This window comes from Thermobia domestica, chromosome 3 (genome assembly GCF_964235325.1).
Source record: "Thermobia domestica chromosome 3, izTheDome1.hap1.1, whole genome shotgun sequence".
Lineage (NCBI taxonomy): Eukaryota > Metazoa > Arthropoda > Insecta > Zygentoma > Lepismatidae > Thermobia > Thermobia domestica.
This window is the reverse complement of record NC_137456.1, coordinates 322053439-322071107: the sequence shown is the minus strand read 5'-3', so window position 1 is coordinate 322071107 and position 17669 is coordinate 322053439. Positions and strand designations below refer to the sequence as shown.

General features: G+C 36.7%; 1 protein-coding gene across 5 annotated transcripts in view; it reads right to left on the bottom strand.

Moving 5' to 3' along the window:
* Arfip (ADP ribosylation factor interacting protein arfaptin) overlaps positions 1–17669 on the bottom strand; it is a 113569-nt gene that overhangs the window by 23341 nt on the left and 72559 nt on the right. For all 5 annotated transcript variants that reach the window (XM_081752621.1, XM_081752619.1, XM_081752618.1 and 2 more), the window contains exons 2-5: positions 12189–12429; positions 7151–7327; positions 4134–4243; positions 1279–1490 (exon numbers count right to left, since the gene is read on the bottom strand). In XM_081752621.1, the coding sequence (XP_081608747.1) occupies positions 1279–1490; positions 4134–4243; positions 7151–7327; positions 12189–12405 (716 nt within the window). In that variant the 5' untranslated portion in view covers positions 12406–12429. The remainder of the gene's footprint in view (positions 1–1278; positions 1491–4133; positions 4244–7150; positions 7328–12188; positions 12430–17669) is intronic.

Here is a 17669-nt window from a genome sequence, read left to right as displayed (position 1 = left end):
ACTGACAAGCTTCCATGCTCCACGGTCTTCCGCTAACCTATTCGTCTTGACGTACAATTTTTCTGTTTTGATATCGTCCATCAATTGTAACCTCATTCGACCTTCCCTTTCCTTCCTGCAACCATAATCTCTAGTACGTCCCTCATGATACAGTTCCTTCTCAGGCAATGTCGCAACCAGTTTCTCTTTTTCTTTCTGTAATATTTAAAAACGTTCTTTTCTCCCCCACCATTTCTAACACCCTCTCATTCATTTTCCTCTCGACTCAGCTAATTCTCTCCATTCTTCTCTACATCCACATTTCGAAAGCTTCTGGTCGTTTTTCATCATTTTTGCGTAATATCCATGTTTTTGACCCATACAGTACAATATTCCACACGAAGCATTTTATGAGTCTTTTTTTTTCAACTTTTTATTCAAGGTCCCACAAAATAATCTTTTCTTGTTCCTAAAGACTTCTTTCGCCATTCCTTCCTTTATTTCACGTTCGTACTTCATACCATCATTAATAATACTATCCTGATATCGAAAAATTGTCATCTGCTCTATTTTCTCCCCTTCTTCTTCTATATTAGACTCCGACCGCTTCGTTAGAGTCACCATGGCTTTTGTCTTTCTAACATTTATTTTCATCCCATATTCTTTATATCCTTTCCTCCTGTTTTTTAACATCTTTTTTATTTCCTTTTCATATTCTGTAACAAGCGCCATATTATCTGCAAATCGTATACACCTAATCATTCTACCTCCTCGTTCCGTAATGCTGTCTTCATTATGTACTTTTTTTTTTAACTATCTCTTCTGGATAGATATTAAAAATGTTGGCGAGAGACTGTATCTTTAACTACTGCCCATCCCATTTCATTTCCTACTGTTATTGCTGTAGATCGGAAAATGAAAATGAGATCTTTAAGTTTTACGTCCCACGATTATGCCGGTTAGGCTAAAGGAGACGGTGATGATGTGAGATGAGTGAAATGGTGGAAATGAAGAAAGTGGGAGGAAACGGGAGAACCCCGAGAAAACCCACGAGCACGCTGTTCGTCCACCACAAAGTCCACATGGCGCGAGCTGGGATCGAACCAGGGACCTCAAGCACCGGAGGTTAACGCTGTACTACTGAGCCACCGCGCTCTCTACTGTACATCGGGTAACGATCCAAACAAATAAGTAAATAAATAATCAATAAGTACACGAAAGTGCCACACGAATACTTAGTTGTACGAGTACAATTATTACACTTATGAAATTAACACAGCAACAACAACTTTTACTCACCTCGCACTTTCATATTGCCGAACTGTCAATAAGGTATCTTCCATTGTCTTGTTACATAATGTATTCACCGAAGAGACAAAAAAGTTTAATGCACCCAACAAAGTTTCACCGTTTTTAGTGAGATTCCGCTGCGTTTCAGAGTTATACAAAAATTCCTCCTGCAGCTCGGGAGATTTCTGGGCCAAATCTGAGAATGCCTCTCCCAACGCATGCTGCAAAGAAGAAAAAATATTATTAATAAGAGAAGGAAGCGAGAGCAATTAATATAAAGTGAGGCAGAAAGACTAAGACGATTTAAACTTAGTGGGAAAGACATGTTTCACTAGCTAGTTTTTTTTTTTTTTTTTTTTTTTTTTTTTGTTGAGAGATTTAAATTCAAAGTATTTAGTAGGCATGCAGTGCGAGTCGTTGGAATAATGTGTATGCGCAACCACGTGAAGTTTCTTACATACGTCGTCAGTACCCATGGAGCGTTAGTCTAATGAACATCGTGCATTTACTGTTAGTGTTTTTTCAAGAACAATCACTCTGCAACAACGAGGCGTCACCTTAATATTCTAAGGAATAAGAAAGTGCCGACGCGACAAATTACGCTGAATTGGATGAAGAATTTCCAAGCAACTGCTTCAGTTAAGGCAAAGAAATCACCAGGTCGCCCACGTTCTGCGCGTACATAGGCAAACGTAGAAAAAGTGCTAGAGGTAATGGTATGAAGTCCCAGGTGTTCTGCGCGTCGCCATGTCATGTCACTAGACATGTCCAACAGAAGTCTGCGAAGGATATTGCACCAGGACATATACTTCCTTCTATACAAAATTCAGCTGGTTCACCAGTTAAGTCCTCAAGATTATAATGCACGCATTCAATTTTCCCGCTGTTTGATGGGACTAATGGAAGAGGACCAAAACAAATTCTGACGAAAAAAAATAAATAAATTCAGTAGTCTCTGTTACTTTCATCAGCAATTTCTTGAACTCCTACACTAAATCTATTGCAGATCCTCTCATCTAACGTCTATGATAAAGTTTTACAGATGAAAATAGCTGAATCTATTGAAATTTAATGAAGATTTACGTTCGGTATGGATACAAAGTTAGTCCTATTTTTTATGTACAAATATGTATCCTGCAGCGTCAATCAGTATATGTAACAATATTTTTGATCCTTGTCTTTTTCGTTTATACTGATATTTTGACTAGTGTTGGAGTCATGTTTCTTACCTCTTGCAAACTGGAACTCGTATTTTCTCATCATTAACTGCCTTGTTCTGTAAAGAAAATGAGCCCACACAATTTCCGGACCACACTAGTTTCACAGAACATTTGTTGCTCTTGTAACATTCCCATTCCGCTTAGTATCTTTCCACTAACAGCCCACTAACATTTTCTTTGAATTGTGAAAAGATACTACTCGGAGTAGAAGTGCTATAAGTGTAAACAGTGTTTTGTGAAACTAGTTTGGTCCGGAAATTCTTTGGGCTCATTCCCTTTACAGGATAGTACAAAAGCAGTTAATGATGAAAATATAGAGTTCCAATCTGCAAGAGGTAGGACACGGTTACGAATGAATCCCGCACAGTCGAAATATCAATATACACTAAAAAGACCAAAAGTGAAAAAGTAAGTATATTGTTATATATTAAGATGTACCTTATAGCATCTACCAGTATTTATAGATAAGCACAGCAGTTTAAAAAATGAGTTCGGATTAAGCTCAGAATTAGAACTAAATAAACAAAATTATACTAGATAATGCCACTTGAATTAAACTGAAATGCAAAACTTTACATACGCATAAAGTTGTATTATTCACATTATTATTATTATTATTATTATTATTATTTAAAGAAAATCTAAATTATTAATATATTTGTATAAATTTCTCGTAACTTGAGTTTCAGCTTGAAATTAATATTAAAGCATAATAACTCGGGTTGAAGATAAAGTTGGAAATCTTGTAGCATGGGGAAAACTTAATTTCTTTCACTTCCAGCGGAAGGCAGAATCTATACGTCGCTCTTCATAACACAAGACATTAATTTTCCTTCTTATACCCCTAACTAGTACGAAAAGAAGAAATCCCAATAAGTAAACACACCTCCCCCAGCTCTCTTTTTACCCCTGGACTAACGCCAGCGTTTTTTTTTTTTTTTTTTTAATTCCTTGGGCGGTAGCCGCGAAGTCCTGAAGACCTATCGCGAAGTCCTGAAGACCTATCACGAAGTCCCGCAGCTAGCCTCTTCAAGGTTGTCCGGTTTGAAAAGCAGTAGCCGTCTCGTGATTGACCCTTCATAAACAAGAAGTCCTGGAGCTGGACATATCTATACACATTTACAAATTCCTAAACCGGAACAGCTGCAATTGCTGCCAAAATCAAATCCTACAAAGCTCCAATGGCTAAGCTTTCTTAAATGTTAGCACATACATACAATACACAAAATACACAATCCGTGCCTAAGATGTGGAAAGAGGCTGATAGCTGTCTCTCTTGCTTAAGCTTACAGGAGGCTCCGTGACATTATATTCAATAAAATGTATCTGTTCTATCGATCGGGATGGTCGACTTCTTCTCTTGTAAATTAACTGTATAAAATCCAAGACTTACAATATATATATATAGTTATACATTAATCCCGAGTGTACCTTCGTTTTGGTTCTAAAAAACAATAAAACCGTATAGTCCAATTGATTATTCCCTGCACAGGGCCTCGTATTATTTAAATGCTAGTATTCTGGCCTAAGCACGTGAATTCTCAGTGTTCTTCTATTTTCAGAGGCGATAAAATGCATGATTCTTTTAGTACTGGAATATTACTCTTGGTAAGTTCAGTTACTTAACTTTAGAAGATAATTTACCTGCGTTTGCACTACATGATAAAAATGACTGGTCAAAGCACGTGAAAGACGTAGTATGTTGGAATATTTCCTCTGTGTGTCACGTAACTGCTCAATCTGGGATTCCAATTCTGAAAAGAAACAAGAATGCTAACTTAATTGCTCATTACCGTTTAAGTTTTAACCATAATGTTTTATCATAACAAAAATACATATATGCATTACTCAATATAGAACTCGAAGAGTTAATTACTATACATATATCGGGTGTTCTAAAAATGGTGCCCACGGACCACAGAGCATTATTCTACAAGTCAAAATGAAACATATATATATATATATATATATATATATATATATATACATATTTGTATACCTTTCGAGTCCTCGTCTGGGGACACAAATTACACTATGTGACAACGTCGCAAATAAAGAACTATAGATTAGATCTACCAATATATCAAATAATTATATCGATTCTTTGCAGATGGCAGCTAAAGTCGATACTGATTTATTAGTGTAGCTATCGATTCAACTGCTTGTTGTATTCCAAGAGTAATGCTAATGGCTCCACGTTAATCTGCTATTTGCCACATTGTGAAATTTTGATTCCTCATAGCGCCTGAAGGAGGCCCCGGAGGGCATACCACAATATAACATTTTTGCTTTATTTTGGCCTGTAGAATAGTGCTCTGTGGTGCGTGGGCGCCATTCTTCCGGTCAAAATAAGGGAAAATGCTATATAATGGTATGTATACCCTCTGAAGCTTCCTTCAGCTGCTATAGGGAATCAAAGTTTCACTATGTGGCAACATCGCAGATTGATGGATTGGTAATTGTACTCTATGGTTCTTTATCTGCGATGTTGCCACATGGTGCAATTCGCGCCCGAAAGGACTACAATTATATATATTCTTTGCTTTATTTCCGTAGTCCGTGGGCGCCATTTTTTGAATAGTGGATTCTGATCAACCTCGAATCTACACATGGGCTACGGGGGCCCGGGCCAAAGGTGACGTATTAAAAAATGGAGATTAAATTATGGTAAGTGGAAAAAGGAAGCTGTCCACGAGAAAAGAAGTTAAGAGTGTTCTATACTGAAAGCATTGTTGCTACTACAACGCAACCAAGTTTTCTCGTTACGATGCTACTGCAGCTAGGAGGAGCTGCTTATGGAGTGCCAACGTAATCCGTGTATTTAGTTTTATACGTCCCGCCCCGTTGCTGGTGACTCAATGTAAGCAGACACATCCGTATTGTTTAGGCATGTACAGTATGTACACACAATTTGCTTACACATACTTGAATGCAAATAAATAAAGAAGAGTGGAGGTGGGGAAGGCACCAACTTTTGTTTCGCCCAGGAGCGTAAAATACCTAAATATGGACTGGTTGTGATTAAGTAATGATTTACAAAAGCTTTTAGGTAAAAGATTAATATTATTAGTGTTAACTACATTAAAAGTATAACAGTCTTTCGGATTAATATTTGTAATCTGACTATAAACTAAATGCATAGATTCAGTTAGTCACATATTTTAAGTCACATTTTACTTGTCAATACTGAGATTACATAAGACGTAACCTATATTTAAAGTAGATTTTTGTATCGGGAACCACGCTCAGAAAAAGCATGTACGTTAGCAACTGGGCAACGAAGAACAAATTAGTATTTTAAATGTGGGAATACCTTACATAACACGGTTATTATTATTACACTTATTTATAAACTTCCAATATGCTTGCCAATTCATTTTTTAAAAAAAATAACCAAGTGTTTATTATTGTTTATTATTCTCAATTCTTGAGGTGAACAATTTTAATTCTAACCTATTGTAAACAGACCTGGAACAATGTGGTTTTGCACAGTGCGGAATCAATTAACTGTATTATGCATGGCTTTACTGTATGCTCGAATAAAGTAACTTTTTTTTTTTATTACAGTGTTAAAAGCTACAACTCAAACTGACTTCATTTCTTAAATTTTACAGAGCTCACCTATAGTCTCTTCTAGCTCAGCGGTAGAGCGTTCGCCTCTAGTGCGAAGGGTGAATGGTTCGTTCTCAGATCGTGCCAAGTGGACTTTGTGGTGAACTTTTTAAATAATAGTTGTATCTATCTTGTAATAAACAAAATAGTTTTTACAGTTATTAAAATTAAATATTAATGTTATTTAAAAAGTAGTTGTCAGGGTACAAAAACAACATGATACGTAATCAAATGCAGCTGAGTTCATTTCTATAGTTGCTGCCTTAACTTAGATTTTCGGGAAAATTTATTCTGGCAACACTGAAAATTCTTCAGGTTCATATTTTCTGTTCTAGAATAACATTATCTATGATTGTGGTAAGCTGCATTTCATTATCTCCTTTCACTTAATGAATAAACAAGCAAAAGAAAAATGGTAAACTTTCTATTATTTTCAGTAAGTAAGGCTCGTACGTTAGTGCTCTAACGTTAAATCTACATAAATAATAAATAGAATAACTTATATCTTCGGGCACATAAATAAACCACTAGTAATAACAAAAAATATTGCGCAATACTTAATATTTTACACTGTTGAGATACAAGAATAGCCTAAAGATTGTGTATATACATATATACAGGGTGGCCCAAAAGTAGGTATACAGTACTGTACTGATCAATTCATTGCATTTTATATCATTTCTTAATGTTATTGCTTAGTTTCTTAATTATTTGTTCTTAGAGCCTTTTACTTATACCTTAATCTCGGAACAGTCGAAGCAAATAAACCCACAAGCTACAATGTTAAACTTGATCAATGCGAGAGGGTATAACTACTTTTGGGCCACCCTGTACAGTATATATATATATATATATATATATATATATATATATATATATATATATATATAAACGTGTGAGACCCTGATGAAACACCTGAACAACGCATTTGAAATACTTGAAAGAAATATGACATTACACATTACAAAGGGACATTATTTAGATTAGTAGTTAACTAATTATCCTCATTATTCACTTTTTTGGAGTTATTTAAAAATGTTGTAGCTTACCTGTATCAACTGTACGAGATGTTTTCCCTAATTTCTCAAACATCAGTTGCTTCGTACACTTATATGTAGAAATACTCCAATTTTTAATAGTTTCTATCTTTGACTGAGTATTTTTAACAACATGGGGATCTCCATTCTGTGAAGGACTCGGAGGTGTTAATGGCACAACTGAAGGAGCTATAAAGAAACAAAATTATTAACACTGATACGAATGAAAACTATAAACTGCTTAACTAAGATATTCTCAGTTGTATTGTGGGATCGTATTTTGACGGTCCACGCTCAGATGTTTATTGAAATGAAAAATGTTCTTATCATATATTGAAGAAATTGCTTTTCTTAAGTTAAATTGTATGATCTAAAAACCGAAGTTTTATTTATTGAATATTGAAGAATATCATCAATTATATATATATATTAGCGGGACCATTATATATTCACTAGTATAGAGATTCAAGCGATATTTAAGATATAGCAAGAATTATAGACCAAGAGTAATTGTATCACAAATATACGTACAAATGCTTGCTTTTTACAGAGTAAGTAATGATGGTTTTAACATTTTGTCCATCACTCCTACATTTATTTTAGGTCTTTTTAACTAAAAGTTGTTATTTAAAGTTTGGATTAATGATTTACGTAATGTCTCTCTCTTTTTCGTCGGTCCCACAAAGTGAGTAGCTAAACACTTAACTTGATCTGCTTTACACCAGTAACGTATCTTAATATCACATTGTTCTTTAATACATAGTTGAGTCAATGGCAAACTGAAGACTGGGCCTAGTCTTTTAACATCATTCAGTAGTACAGTACCGATCAATGGCTTCTGATATATGCCACAGTTTAGAACGGCTGATCTGAAATTTGACTGGTATTGTCACGCACAACATTTTTGATCGGTATACATTACAGCGTTAGGGAAGATGCAGCGTGAAGACCATAAAAATATTACTGTGCATATTCATTTCTGATCGAAATGTAGTGAAAAACGGGAAAAGTAGGACAACTTAAATCTCTGCTAGTGTAAGGTAGTCATGTTTATTTCATCATACTATTTGGTCTAGGAATTAATTCGTGCGGTTTTTAATAAAAATTGAAGCTTTATTTCAAAAACAAAGTAAATGAATACGTTAACAAAAATATTGTCCATCGCTAGCCACTACTTCCTCCCATCTTTCAGGCAATTCACGGATTCCGTGTCGAAAGAATTCCTCATCTTTTGACGCAATCTAATCAAAGATCCATTTTTCGATATTTTCTGAAGAAGTGAACCGCTGTCCAATCAAATCGTTATTCATGCAATCGATCAAGTAGTAGTCAGACGGAGCAGTGTCTGGTGAATATCGCGGGTGGAGTAACACTTTCCATCCGACATTTTCCAAATAGGTTTTGACCGGTTTTGCGACATGTGGTCGAGCGTTATCATCTTGATAAATAAGTTTATTATGCCTGTTATTCCATTCTGGTCGTTTTCAGGCCAGAGCTTGCTTCAAACGCATTAATTGTTGTCGATAGCGGTGTCCATTAATAGTTTCACCAAGTTTCAGAAGTTCATAGTACACCACACGTTTCAAATCCCACCATATATACAGCATAACCTTTGCACAATGAATATCTCGTTTCGGTTGTGAAGGACCTGGTTCACCTTGCTTCACCCAGGCCTTTTGTCGTTTAGGATTCTCGTAATGAATCCACTTCTCATCACCAGTTACAATTCGATGCAAAAATCCCTTCCTTTTCTGTCTTTGAAGCAGCAATTCGCAAACGGTTTTTCTTCTTTCAACGTCCTTCTTTTCAATTCATGTGAAACCCAATAAGACATCTTTTGAATCATTCCTATGGCTTTGAGACGTTTGGAAACTGTTGTTTGCTCAACTCCAAATGCTTCTGCAAGTTCGTCCTGCGTTTGACACGAATCCTGATCAAGCAATGCTCTCAATTCTTCATCTTCAAATTCTTTTGGCTGTCCAAATTGCTTTTGGTCTTCCAAGCTGAAATCACCACCTTTAAACCGTGCAAACCACTTCTGACACGTTCGCTCAGCTAGAGCATGGTCACCAAACACTTCCACTAAAATATGATGACTTGCGGTAGCACTTTTCTTCATGTTAAAGCAATGAAGAATAACTCCCCGCAAACACACTTTATCAGGCACAAAATGCGCCATTTTCAGTTGAAGAAAAAATGTTGTTTCCGCTTCAAGCAACTGACATATACTAAACAAGATGCTCAATGACAGTAGTTTTCAACGCATGTTTGGATCAACGAAACTATGGGACAATAAGCTAGTTACGCCATCTTTTGTAAAACCGCACGAATTAATTCCTAGACCAAATAATAAATGGTTAGAATCGACAGCGTAATAAGTGGCAGCTTACATTATAATTAAACTTCAAAAAGACCATTTTCGCTTTGTATACCTGTCCGTATCACACACAATAAACAGTTTTTTGTCCTAGCCACATGAAAACTTCCATTGGTAACTCCCCCACCCCCTCTATAAGTACTAATTAATATGATATTATGCATTATCTCTTGAGAATAAATAAAAATTCCTATACGTTAAAAACATCGAAAGGCTTGAGGTTTCGAAGCACTCCTCACCGAATTTAAAGAAAACTTCCTATATAAAAGATATGGTGTGTGGAATTCTCTGCTTGTCTATCTTTTAGAATAAAAGTGATTAGATAAATCTGTAGTTCGACGAGATTTCCTTCTCTTGCTAATTTATGGATAGTAATAGGAATATGTACTCAGGACTTCTGATTATTCTGATTACTCTTTCTGATAAATTAGAAACAGAAGGAAATCTATCCTTTCTCTTCTTCTTCTTCTAAGCCTTTTTCCCTTAACTGTGGTCGCCTTTTCGTATCGCTGTTCTCTGTGTGTGTGACACCATACTGCACCATATTGTCCTTAGTACAATCTTCCCATTTCTTCTTTCGCCAGTCTTGGGTTCGTTTCCCACTCATTTCTATAGCATTTACTCGGTGAGCCACGTATTTCAAAGGTGTTTTTCTTACATGTCCGAACCATCTCAGTCTACTTTCTTGGAAAAAATGAAATCTTTAAGTTTAACGTCCCACGGTTATGCCGGTTAGGCTAAAGGAGACGGTGATAATGAGAAATGAGTGAAATGGTGGAATGACGAAAGTGGGAGGAAACGGGAGAACCCCGAGAAAACCCACGAGCACGGTGTTTGTCCACCACAAAGTTTACACGGCGCGAGCTGGGATCGAACCAGGGACCCCAAGCACCGGAGGTGAACGCTCTACCACTGAGCCACCGCGTCCCCTCTACTTCCTTGGAGTTACCAAGGTGCAGTGATCACCGGAGAGGAGCTTACATTGACTGAGTTTGAAGTCCACAAGAACAACAAGTAATTCTTTGTATTATGTGTGATTAAAGTGATTTTATATGCATATTAAAACCACGTGTCACCAGTGCTTCCAGGATAGGTTTAAGAGGAACATTCCAAGTTTTGTACGTTAATGCGTTCAGTAGCAGGTCTGTAACTTTTAGTAGTAGTTCTTGGTAATTTTAACAGTAGTTAGGTAAATTTTTAGTAGTAGTAATACTTTAAAATTAGGGGAGAAAACCCCGATAAAAAAAAAAATCCTGGTCCTCCAGTTTGGGGGTTGATCTCAGGTAGGCAGCCGGTTGTAAAAGCATTTGGCAAATCAAATATGGATCGAGAAAGGAATTACAAATTTATCCTATCACTTTTACTCTAAAAGATGGATAAGCAGAGAATTTCATACACCACATCTTACAGCAACAAGTTTTTATTTAGATAAAACTAGGAAGACTAGGTGTGGAGTGGTTCGAAATTATTCGCAGATTTTATGTCTTTTGGATGTTTTAAGATACGAGAATCTTTATTTCCTCCATTACTTGTAGAATCTATTTTTCAATTTAATGTATTCGTCTCTAATTTAAACATTATTAGCAGCGAAACTTCCATTGTTCTTAAGATTTCCCTGTAAATTTTGAAGTTTTTATACTTCATTAATTGATTAATATGCCGACCATATTTATATATTAATGTTTATAATCATTTTTCGTTCTCCTTTCTTTTCAAAATTTATTTGTTTTTATAACAGTTCTACAGGGTGTTTCAAAACAACACCGACAACGATTGAGAAGTGATTCCTGACACTAAGATAAGAAGAAAAATATACCTGGGTGCACAAATGCTTCATTTCGGACTTATAAGCTACCAAAAACAAAAACAAAAAAGAACTTTAAAGGTCCATAACTCTAAAACTATGGGACCTATTGTAGTCGGGTCAAAACTTCATTTAGGAACTAATATGTGCACTATCCAAAAACCCATGTTTCAGAATCCTGCGGTACTCGCGCAACAATTTTTATAGAGCGAGTTTGGCTACGAGCATATAATATGAAGTACTCAGCAACTATCTCTATAAAAACTGTTACGGAAGTACCGCAGGATTGTGAAACTTGGATATTTGGATAGGGCACATACTAGTTTCTAAGTGAACTCTTGACCCGACTACGGTAGGTCCCATAGTATTGGAGTTATGGACTTTTAAAGTTCATTTTTTCATGTTTTCACAGGCTAAAACTCCGAAAGGAAGCATTTGTGCACCCAAGTTGGTCTATGTTTTTCATCTTTTTTTGGTGTCAGAGATCATGCGTCGTATAGAAAAGAGGTGATGATCAATTGATGGAGACTGATATCTTCTACGGTGATCTGGCTCCTTGTTGCTGACTTCATTAGTGTTCTTTACCTGACGATCGCTGACGACGTTTTCTTCGTGGTTGTCGCCTGCAATTTGTTTACAGCCAGCACGTGTAGAACTTTGCAGAAGATATTTCCAGCAAGGCGAAAACGAGACGAAATATAACAGTGGAATGTAATTAATACAAGGCATCAACAGATAAATTATTTGTCTTTGTTAACAGTTCAGTCTACAGTGGATTTTGTATATGTTTCCGGTCTTATGTACATTAATAAAATAAAACTCACGCATTCATACACTTAACTTATTTCAGGAATAAGAACGAAACTTACCAGTTGTTGAGGTGAGTGGTAACGAAGTGGGAGGTTGATGCATATGTTGCGAAAAGTTCCTATGTTGTGGGGTGACTGGTGTAGTTCCCGAGTGAACAGCGTTGTTGCTTTCATTCATGGCTGGTGCGTCCTTTAACATCTCATGCAGATCTCTCTCAACTGGGCTGTCCTTGTTTGGCACCGGTGGAGAGTTTCCAGACACTATCGCCTGTGACATGGCTACAACACAATGCTAATACTCCTACAAAATAAAATAATACAACAAACAATACAGTCGAAGTCCTTTTATATAATTACATAATGAACGTAAAGAGATACTTATATTCATAATGCTCACCTCCATGTTCCCTCAGGACTTATACCATAAATAATCATCTGTAATATTTCAAAGCCTATTTTCTGGCAGCAACAGATTGCCAATTCTGAATACTTTTATTTTTCGTTACTTTTTGATGGCGAAAGAAGTTTTTAGGAGGAATAAAAGTCCATTTTATGGGACCTTCAATAAAGAGTTGAGAAAAACAATCATGAAATTCTTCGTGTGGAGTGTTGTATTGTATAGGGCAGAAACATGGTCATTACGCAAAATAATGAAAGACGACTGGAAGCTTTGGCAATGTGGGTGTGGGGAAGAACTGAAAGAATTAGCTGGGTCGAGCGGTAGACGAATGAGATGGTGTTAGAAATGGTGGAGGAGAAAATAACACTTTTAGATATTGAGTAGGGGGCGCGGTGGCTCAGTGGTAGAGCGTTCACCTCCGGTGCTTGGGGTCCCTGGTTCGATCCCAGCTCGCGCCGTGTGGACTTTGTGGTGGACAAATACCGTGCTCGTGGGTTTTCTCGGGGTTCTCCCGTTTCCTCCCACTTTCTTCATTCCACCATTTCCACTCATTTCTCATTATCACCGTCTCCTTTAGCCTAACCGGCATAACCGTGGGACGTAACGCTTAAAGATTTCATTTACTTTTAGATATTGAGAAAAGGAACAGAAACTGATAGGAACATTAGTTGAGAAGGAACTGTATTATGCGGGACGTGCAAGAGTGTATGAGTAAAGAGGGAGGGGCCGAAGGAGACAATAACTGATCGACGATATCAAAACAAAAAAATCGTACGTGAAGACGAAGAGGTTAGCTGAAGACCGTGGAGCATGGAAGCTTCTCAGCTGCGGCAAGTGACCTGCCAATAATGACAGAATACCTATGATGATGATTACTTTTTGAACTCACTGAAAACCTTTAGAGTAAATGCATGCCGAAGATACCTCGCGATGGATGAAGGGCGCACATAGTGTGGAGGTCGCACCCTCGCTGTTAAGTTCTCAGTTTAAGGAGAAACAATGCTGTGACGCATGTGAAATTATTCCCGTCAGTGCATAAAAACCCGAACCACATTTTGAAATTGAAAGGAACAAACAGTTTATAAATAGGGATGGACGCGAGACGAGATATGAGAAAGGCCAAAGTCTCGTCTCTTGTTTCGCAAGAATATTTGAGTCTCATCTCTTGTCCATGTCTATCAATATTCTAAATTCTGAGAAGAAATGCCCTCTTTCAGCACTCAGGCCAGAAATCGATTCCCAGTAAAATTTAATAAATAAATCAGGTACGCCTTCAAGTTTCAAGGTGGAGGGGGTATTAACTGCAGCAAATGAAGTTTCGGCACTGCAATTCCATTATTTGACGTTTCCTCCCTATGGATACGTGCTTGTCTTTACAGGTATTTCTTTACCTTACATCAAAAACGAATTTAGAAGAAACCCTTCTTATTAATCTCGGAATTCGGGGTGGGTGGGGCGTGGTTTTTAAGTATAGATATGATTAACCGTAGCTTCTTTTTTTTTCTTTAAAAAATCTACATTTTACGGACTTCAGTCCGAAAGCCCCCTCCCTGTCACCGCCTCTGCCTTATATAATAATAAGCTACAGTATAATTCTTAAATAAATAACTTATCTGACATTCCCATTTCAATTGCTATTTTCTTCATTCTCTATTTAAAACGTGCCTATTATTGTTGGAACATTCCTCATTAGTTCTATTAATATGTCTTTCATAATCAAAAAGTGAAGCAAAACCTCTCGAGCATAGATACACACAATCCTCTGCAGACGAAATTCTAAACAAATGAAGATTTTATTCCGTGCAGCGCTTCAGGAAGAACCAATGAGAACACGAGCCACAGCGATGCTTCCGCTGAACATCGATGTATAAACAAACTCAGTTGTTCATCATCGCGACCATTAATTCACCCTCGCGGTCGACCTCTAGGTCGTGATGTAGCGTACATCTTCGGCATAAGTTGACCCATTTGAATCCATGTGTTTGTGCCAGTATCGAGGGTGTGACCGCGATTTAAACCTCGACTTTGATCGCTAGGTATCTTCGGCATGTCGCTACCCTTTAGAAATACGTACTTTCTTTTTAGGTGCGCACTCAAAAATTTGTGTGTGTGTCATAGGAAAAGGAGATGGTTTGAAGTTGAAAAATTGGAGGGAGATTCGAACAGTATAGATCTGTGAATGCGGTCCTGATGCTGTCAAAACATAAAGTACTAAAAGTATTATTTAAAAAAGAGGTACAAAGTTTTGAAGATTTTGGACTTGGTGGAGGCCCCGTGAAGCGCCCCTGCTTCTGCTGAGCTTAAGAAAAGAGTTATAAACTTAAGTAAAATTAGTAAAGCAAAGAACTATAAAATAGACTTACAAATTCGATGTTCACACGTAACTAACTTATAATTATTCTTAGGTGCACCTACATAAAGAACCACTTTTCACACAGCACAAATAATTCATCATGTACTAATCCCATTGTTTAAACTATATTGCAGTTACGTTGATACGTCCACACAATTGAAATTGTAAAGAGCGAAGTTATGCAGCATATTTATAACCTGTTATTGATATTTTCTGTGCTTCTTCATTTACATAGCTATCATAACTACCAATTCGTAAGTGGATTTCTTCTTCAGGGTTTCTACAGATATCTTAACTCTAAATTCCCTGACTTTTTTTCTCCGCGTCCTTCCCCTCTAATATCCGACTATACCTTGTCTGTTTATTTTATCTTTTCAAAGTTATATTTAATATTAAAATTTAATGTTTAATTACAAAGTAAGGAATATATAAACTGCCCTGAAAATGTTTATATATCATATTCTAATGTTGTTGTTTGAACTTCTATTGTTTTAATTCCATCTGCTTCGTGAACTATAAAAGTATAGGTGGTCCACGGATAAGGTCCACACGGAATTACTGGACTGATACAGGAACGCACGGTGGCTCAATGGTAGAGTGCTTCTGTCTGGTGCGTGGGATCCAGGCTTCCATCCCCAGTCATTTAAGTTTGTGGTGGACAGTATCATGTCCCTGAATTTTCTCGGGGTATCCCGTTTCCTCCCACATTCTTATTCCACCATTTTTCCATCATCATTCACTTGCCTTAATTATCCTCTCCCTTAGCTTGACCCTCGAGAAGTCGCGCTGAAAAAGTAACGCGAGAAGTCGCGCGCGGTCAAAAGGACCGCACGAACGTAATATGTTGCAAATATCGTTTTAAACACTTTTCTTGTATTAGAAACGTAATTTTGTATATTTTCCGATTAAGAGGGACTAACATTTTTATTATTATAATAAGTTTTACAGTAATAACTATTAGAGGAACCTACAATTAGACATGTACTGTTTTTTTATTTTTTATTTGGAATAAAGTGTTTTTTTTTTCGTTACATATTTCTTTAGTTAGATAGCTACTCTTTGGTTTTATTGAAAATTCTAAATCTGATGACGATCTTTTGTTTTTGTCAACTCTTTGGTTTGTCTAAAATTAGAAATTTAATAGTAAATTAGTAAAATAAATACTATATAAACATAACACTAAAATAAAGCTTCACAACGCATTTTACATTCTATTAGAGCTCACTCGTAGCTAAGCGGTTAGCATACACGTCTTTGGTTATCTTCAAATTTACACTGTTCTACACTTCGTCGTCGCTTATTTCGTCCTCTCCTGCTCTGACTATATTCGGGGAATCGCTGGTCATTTCTGGGTTTAAGATCTTCAGACTCGCTCGCAGACTCCTCACTTCACCTTTCGTGTTCACTCGCTTATATATGTTTATTATGATCTTCCTAACACAAAGCTTCCACGAGATTATATCGGCTGATTTATCCAAATAGTCCATTCCTAACATTTCCCTTCGTTGTTTTAAGCTGTTCATATCTAATTTTCTCTTTTTTTACACTTGGTATCAGTTTGTTAACTCTGTCGACCTCTCTTCCGTCCATTAAAATAATATTTATGTTTATAAAGCTTAAAACATCTCCAAAGCAAAGGTCACGTGCAGGACGAAACACTGAGAAAAAACATTACACGGTTAGTCGCGCGCAGTGGAAAGCACCGCAGAGTCACTAAACAATCACTAGTAGTTAAACTAAACAACAGATAACGGAGTAATTGAGCAGGAATGTTCATAAAGGTGAGGGGGAATATTAGCTAGACGGAGGAGTATGTCGGACCAACAGAATGGACATACGATCAAAAATAATTTCCCTGCGGTGCTTTTGACCGCGGCGCGACTACTGGAAGGTTAAAGGACATAATTGTGGGACGTTAAATTCAAAAATTTCATTATATTTTTTTTTCGACATACAAACTACCTACAAAATTAATAACACCTAAAATTTTACATGTTACTTTCTGGTTCTCTCTCTCTTCATTTTCAATTCTTGCACTAGTTGAATATCAATGTCTTAATTCCACCGAATATGCGTTTCTGTATGAAACTGAAATACACCAAAGAAATTTTATTTACACAAAAGTGTGAATATTGTTATCTGTGAGGTGAAGGGTTATTATTTTCCAACCACGTATTTCGTAAACTTCACTATCTGCTTATCCGTGTGATATATTTTGAATTAAGTCATTGACTCTCTTCTTAATGCTTACTTTTCTTTGTCAGTTCTTGTACTTTGATTTCAATATCTAATTGCATGAAGATTTCTTCTCGTCTTACTAGTTTCTTTTCCTCTTCAAATCGTTTTAATGCCGGGATTTACGGTCTAGGTGAAAAACTCATGCTACATCCACCGGGGATTGAACATGGACCGCTGGATTGCCAATCGCACACTTTATCGACTGAGCTACAGCCAGCCCATCTTAATTTATCTAGTTTTTAAATTATTATTTATATATGCATTTTCCACCTACTAGCAACTGGCTATAGCCTATTTTCAATATTTGGTACATGTTTCCCTGACTATGCAGGTCCGTAGAAAACTTATCCTTTTTTGGTGATCTTTATGAGTAGTACAGATCTTTTTATTTATTAGCTGTAATAAAATACAGTAAAACCTGCCTTCAATGGACCCTTTATTAAACGGAAATATTTCACGGCCCCACAAATTTTGGAGTGCAAAACGTGCAAAAGTTCCTTCACTAAGCGGAAACTGTGTTATGCGGACAACGGAAAGCAAAATAAACCTT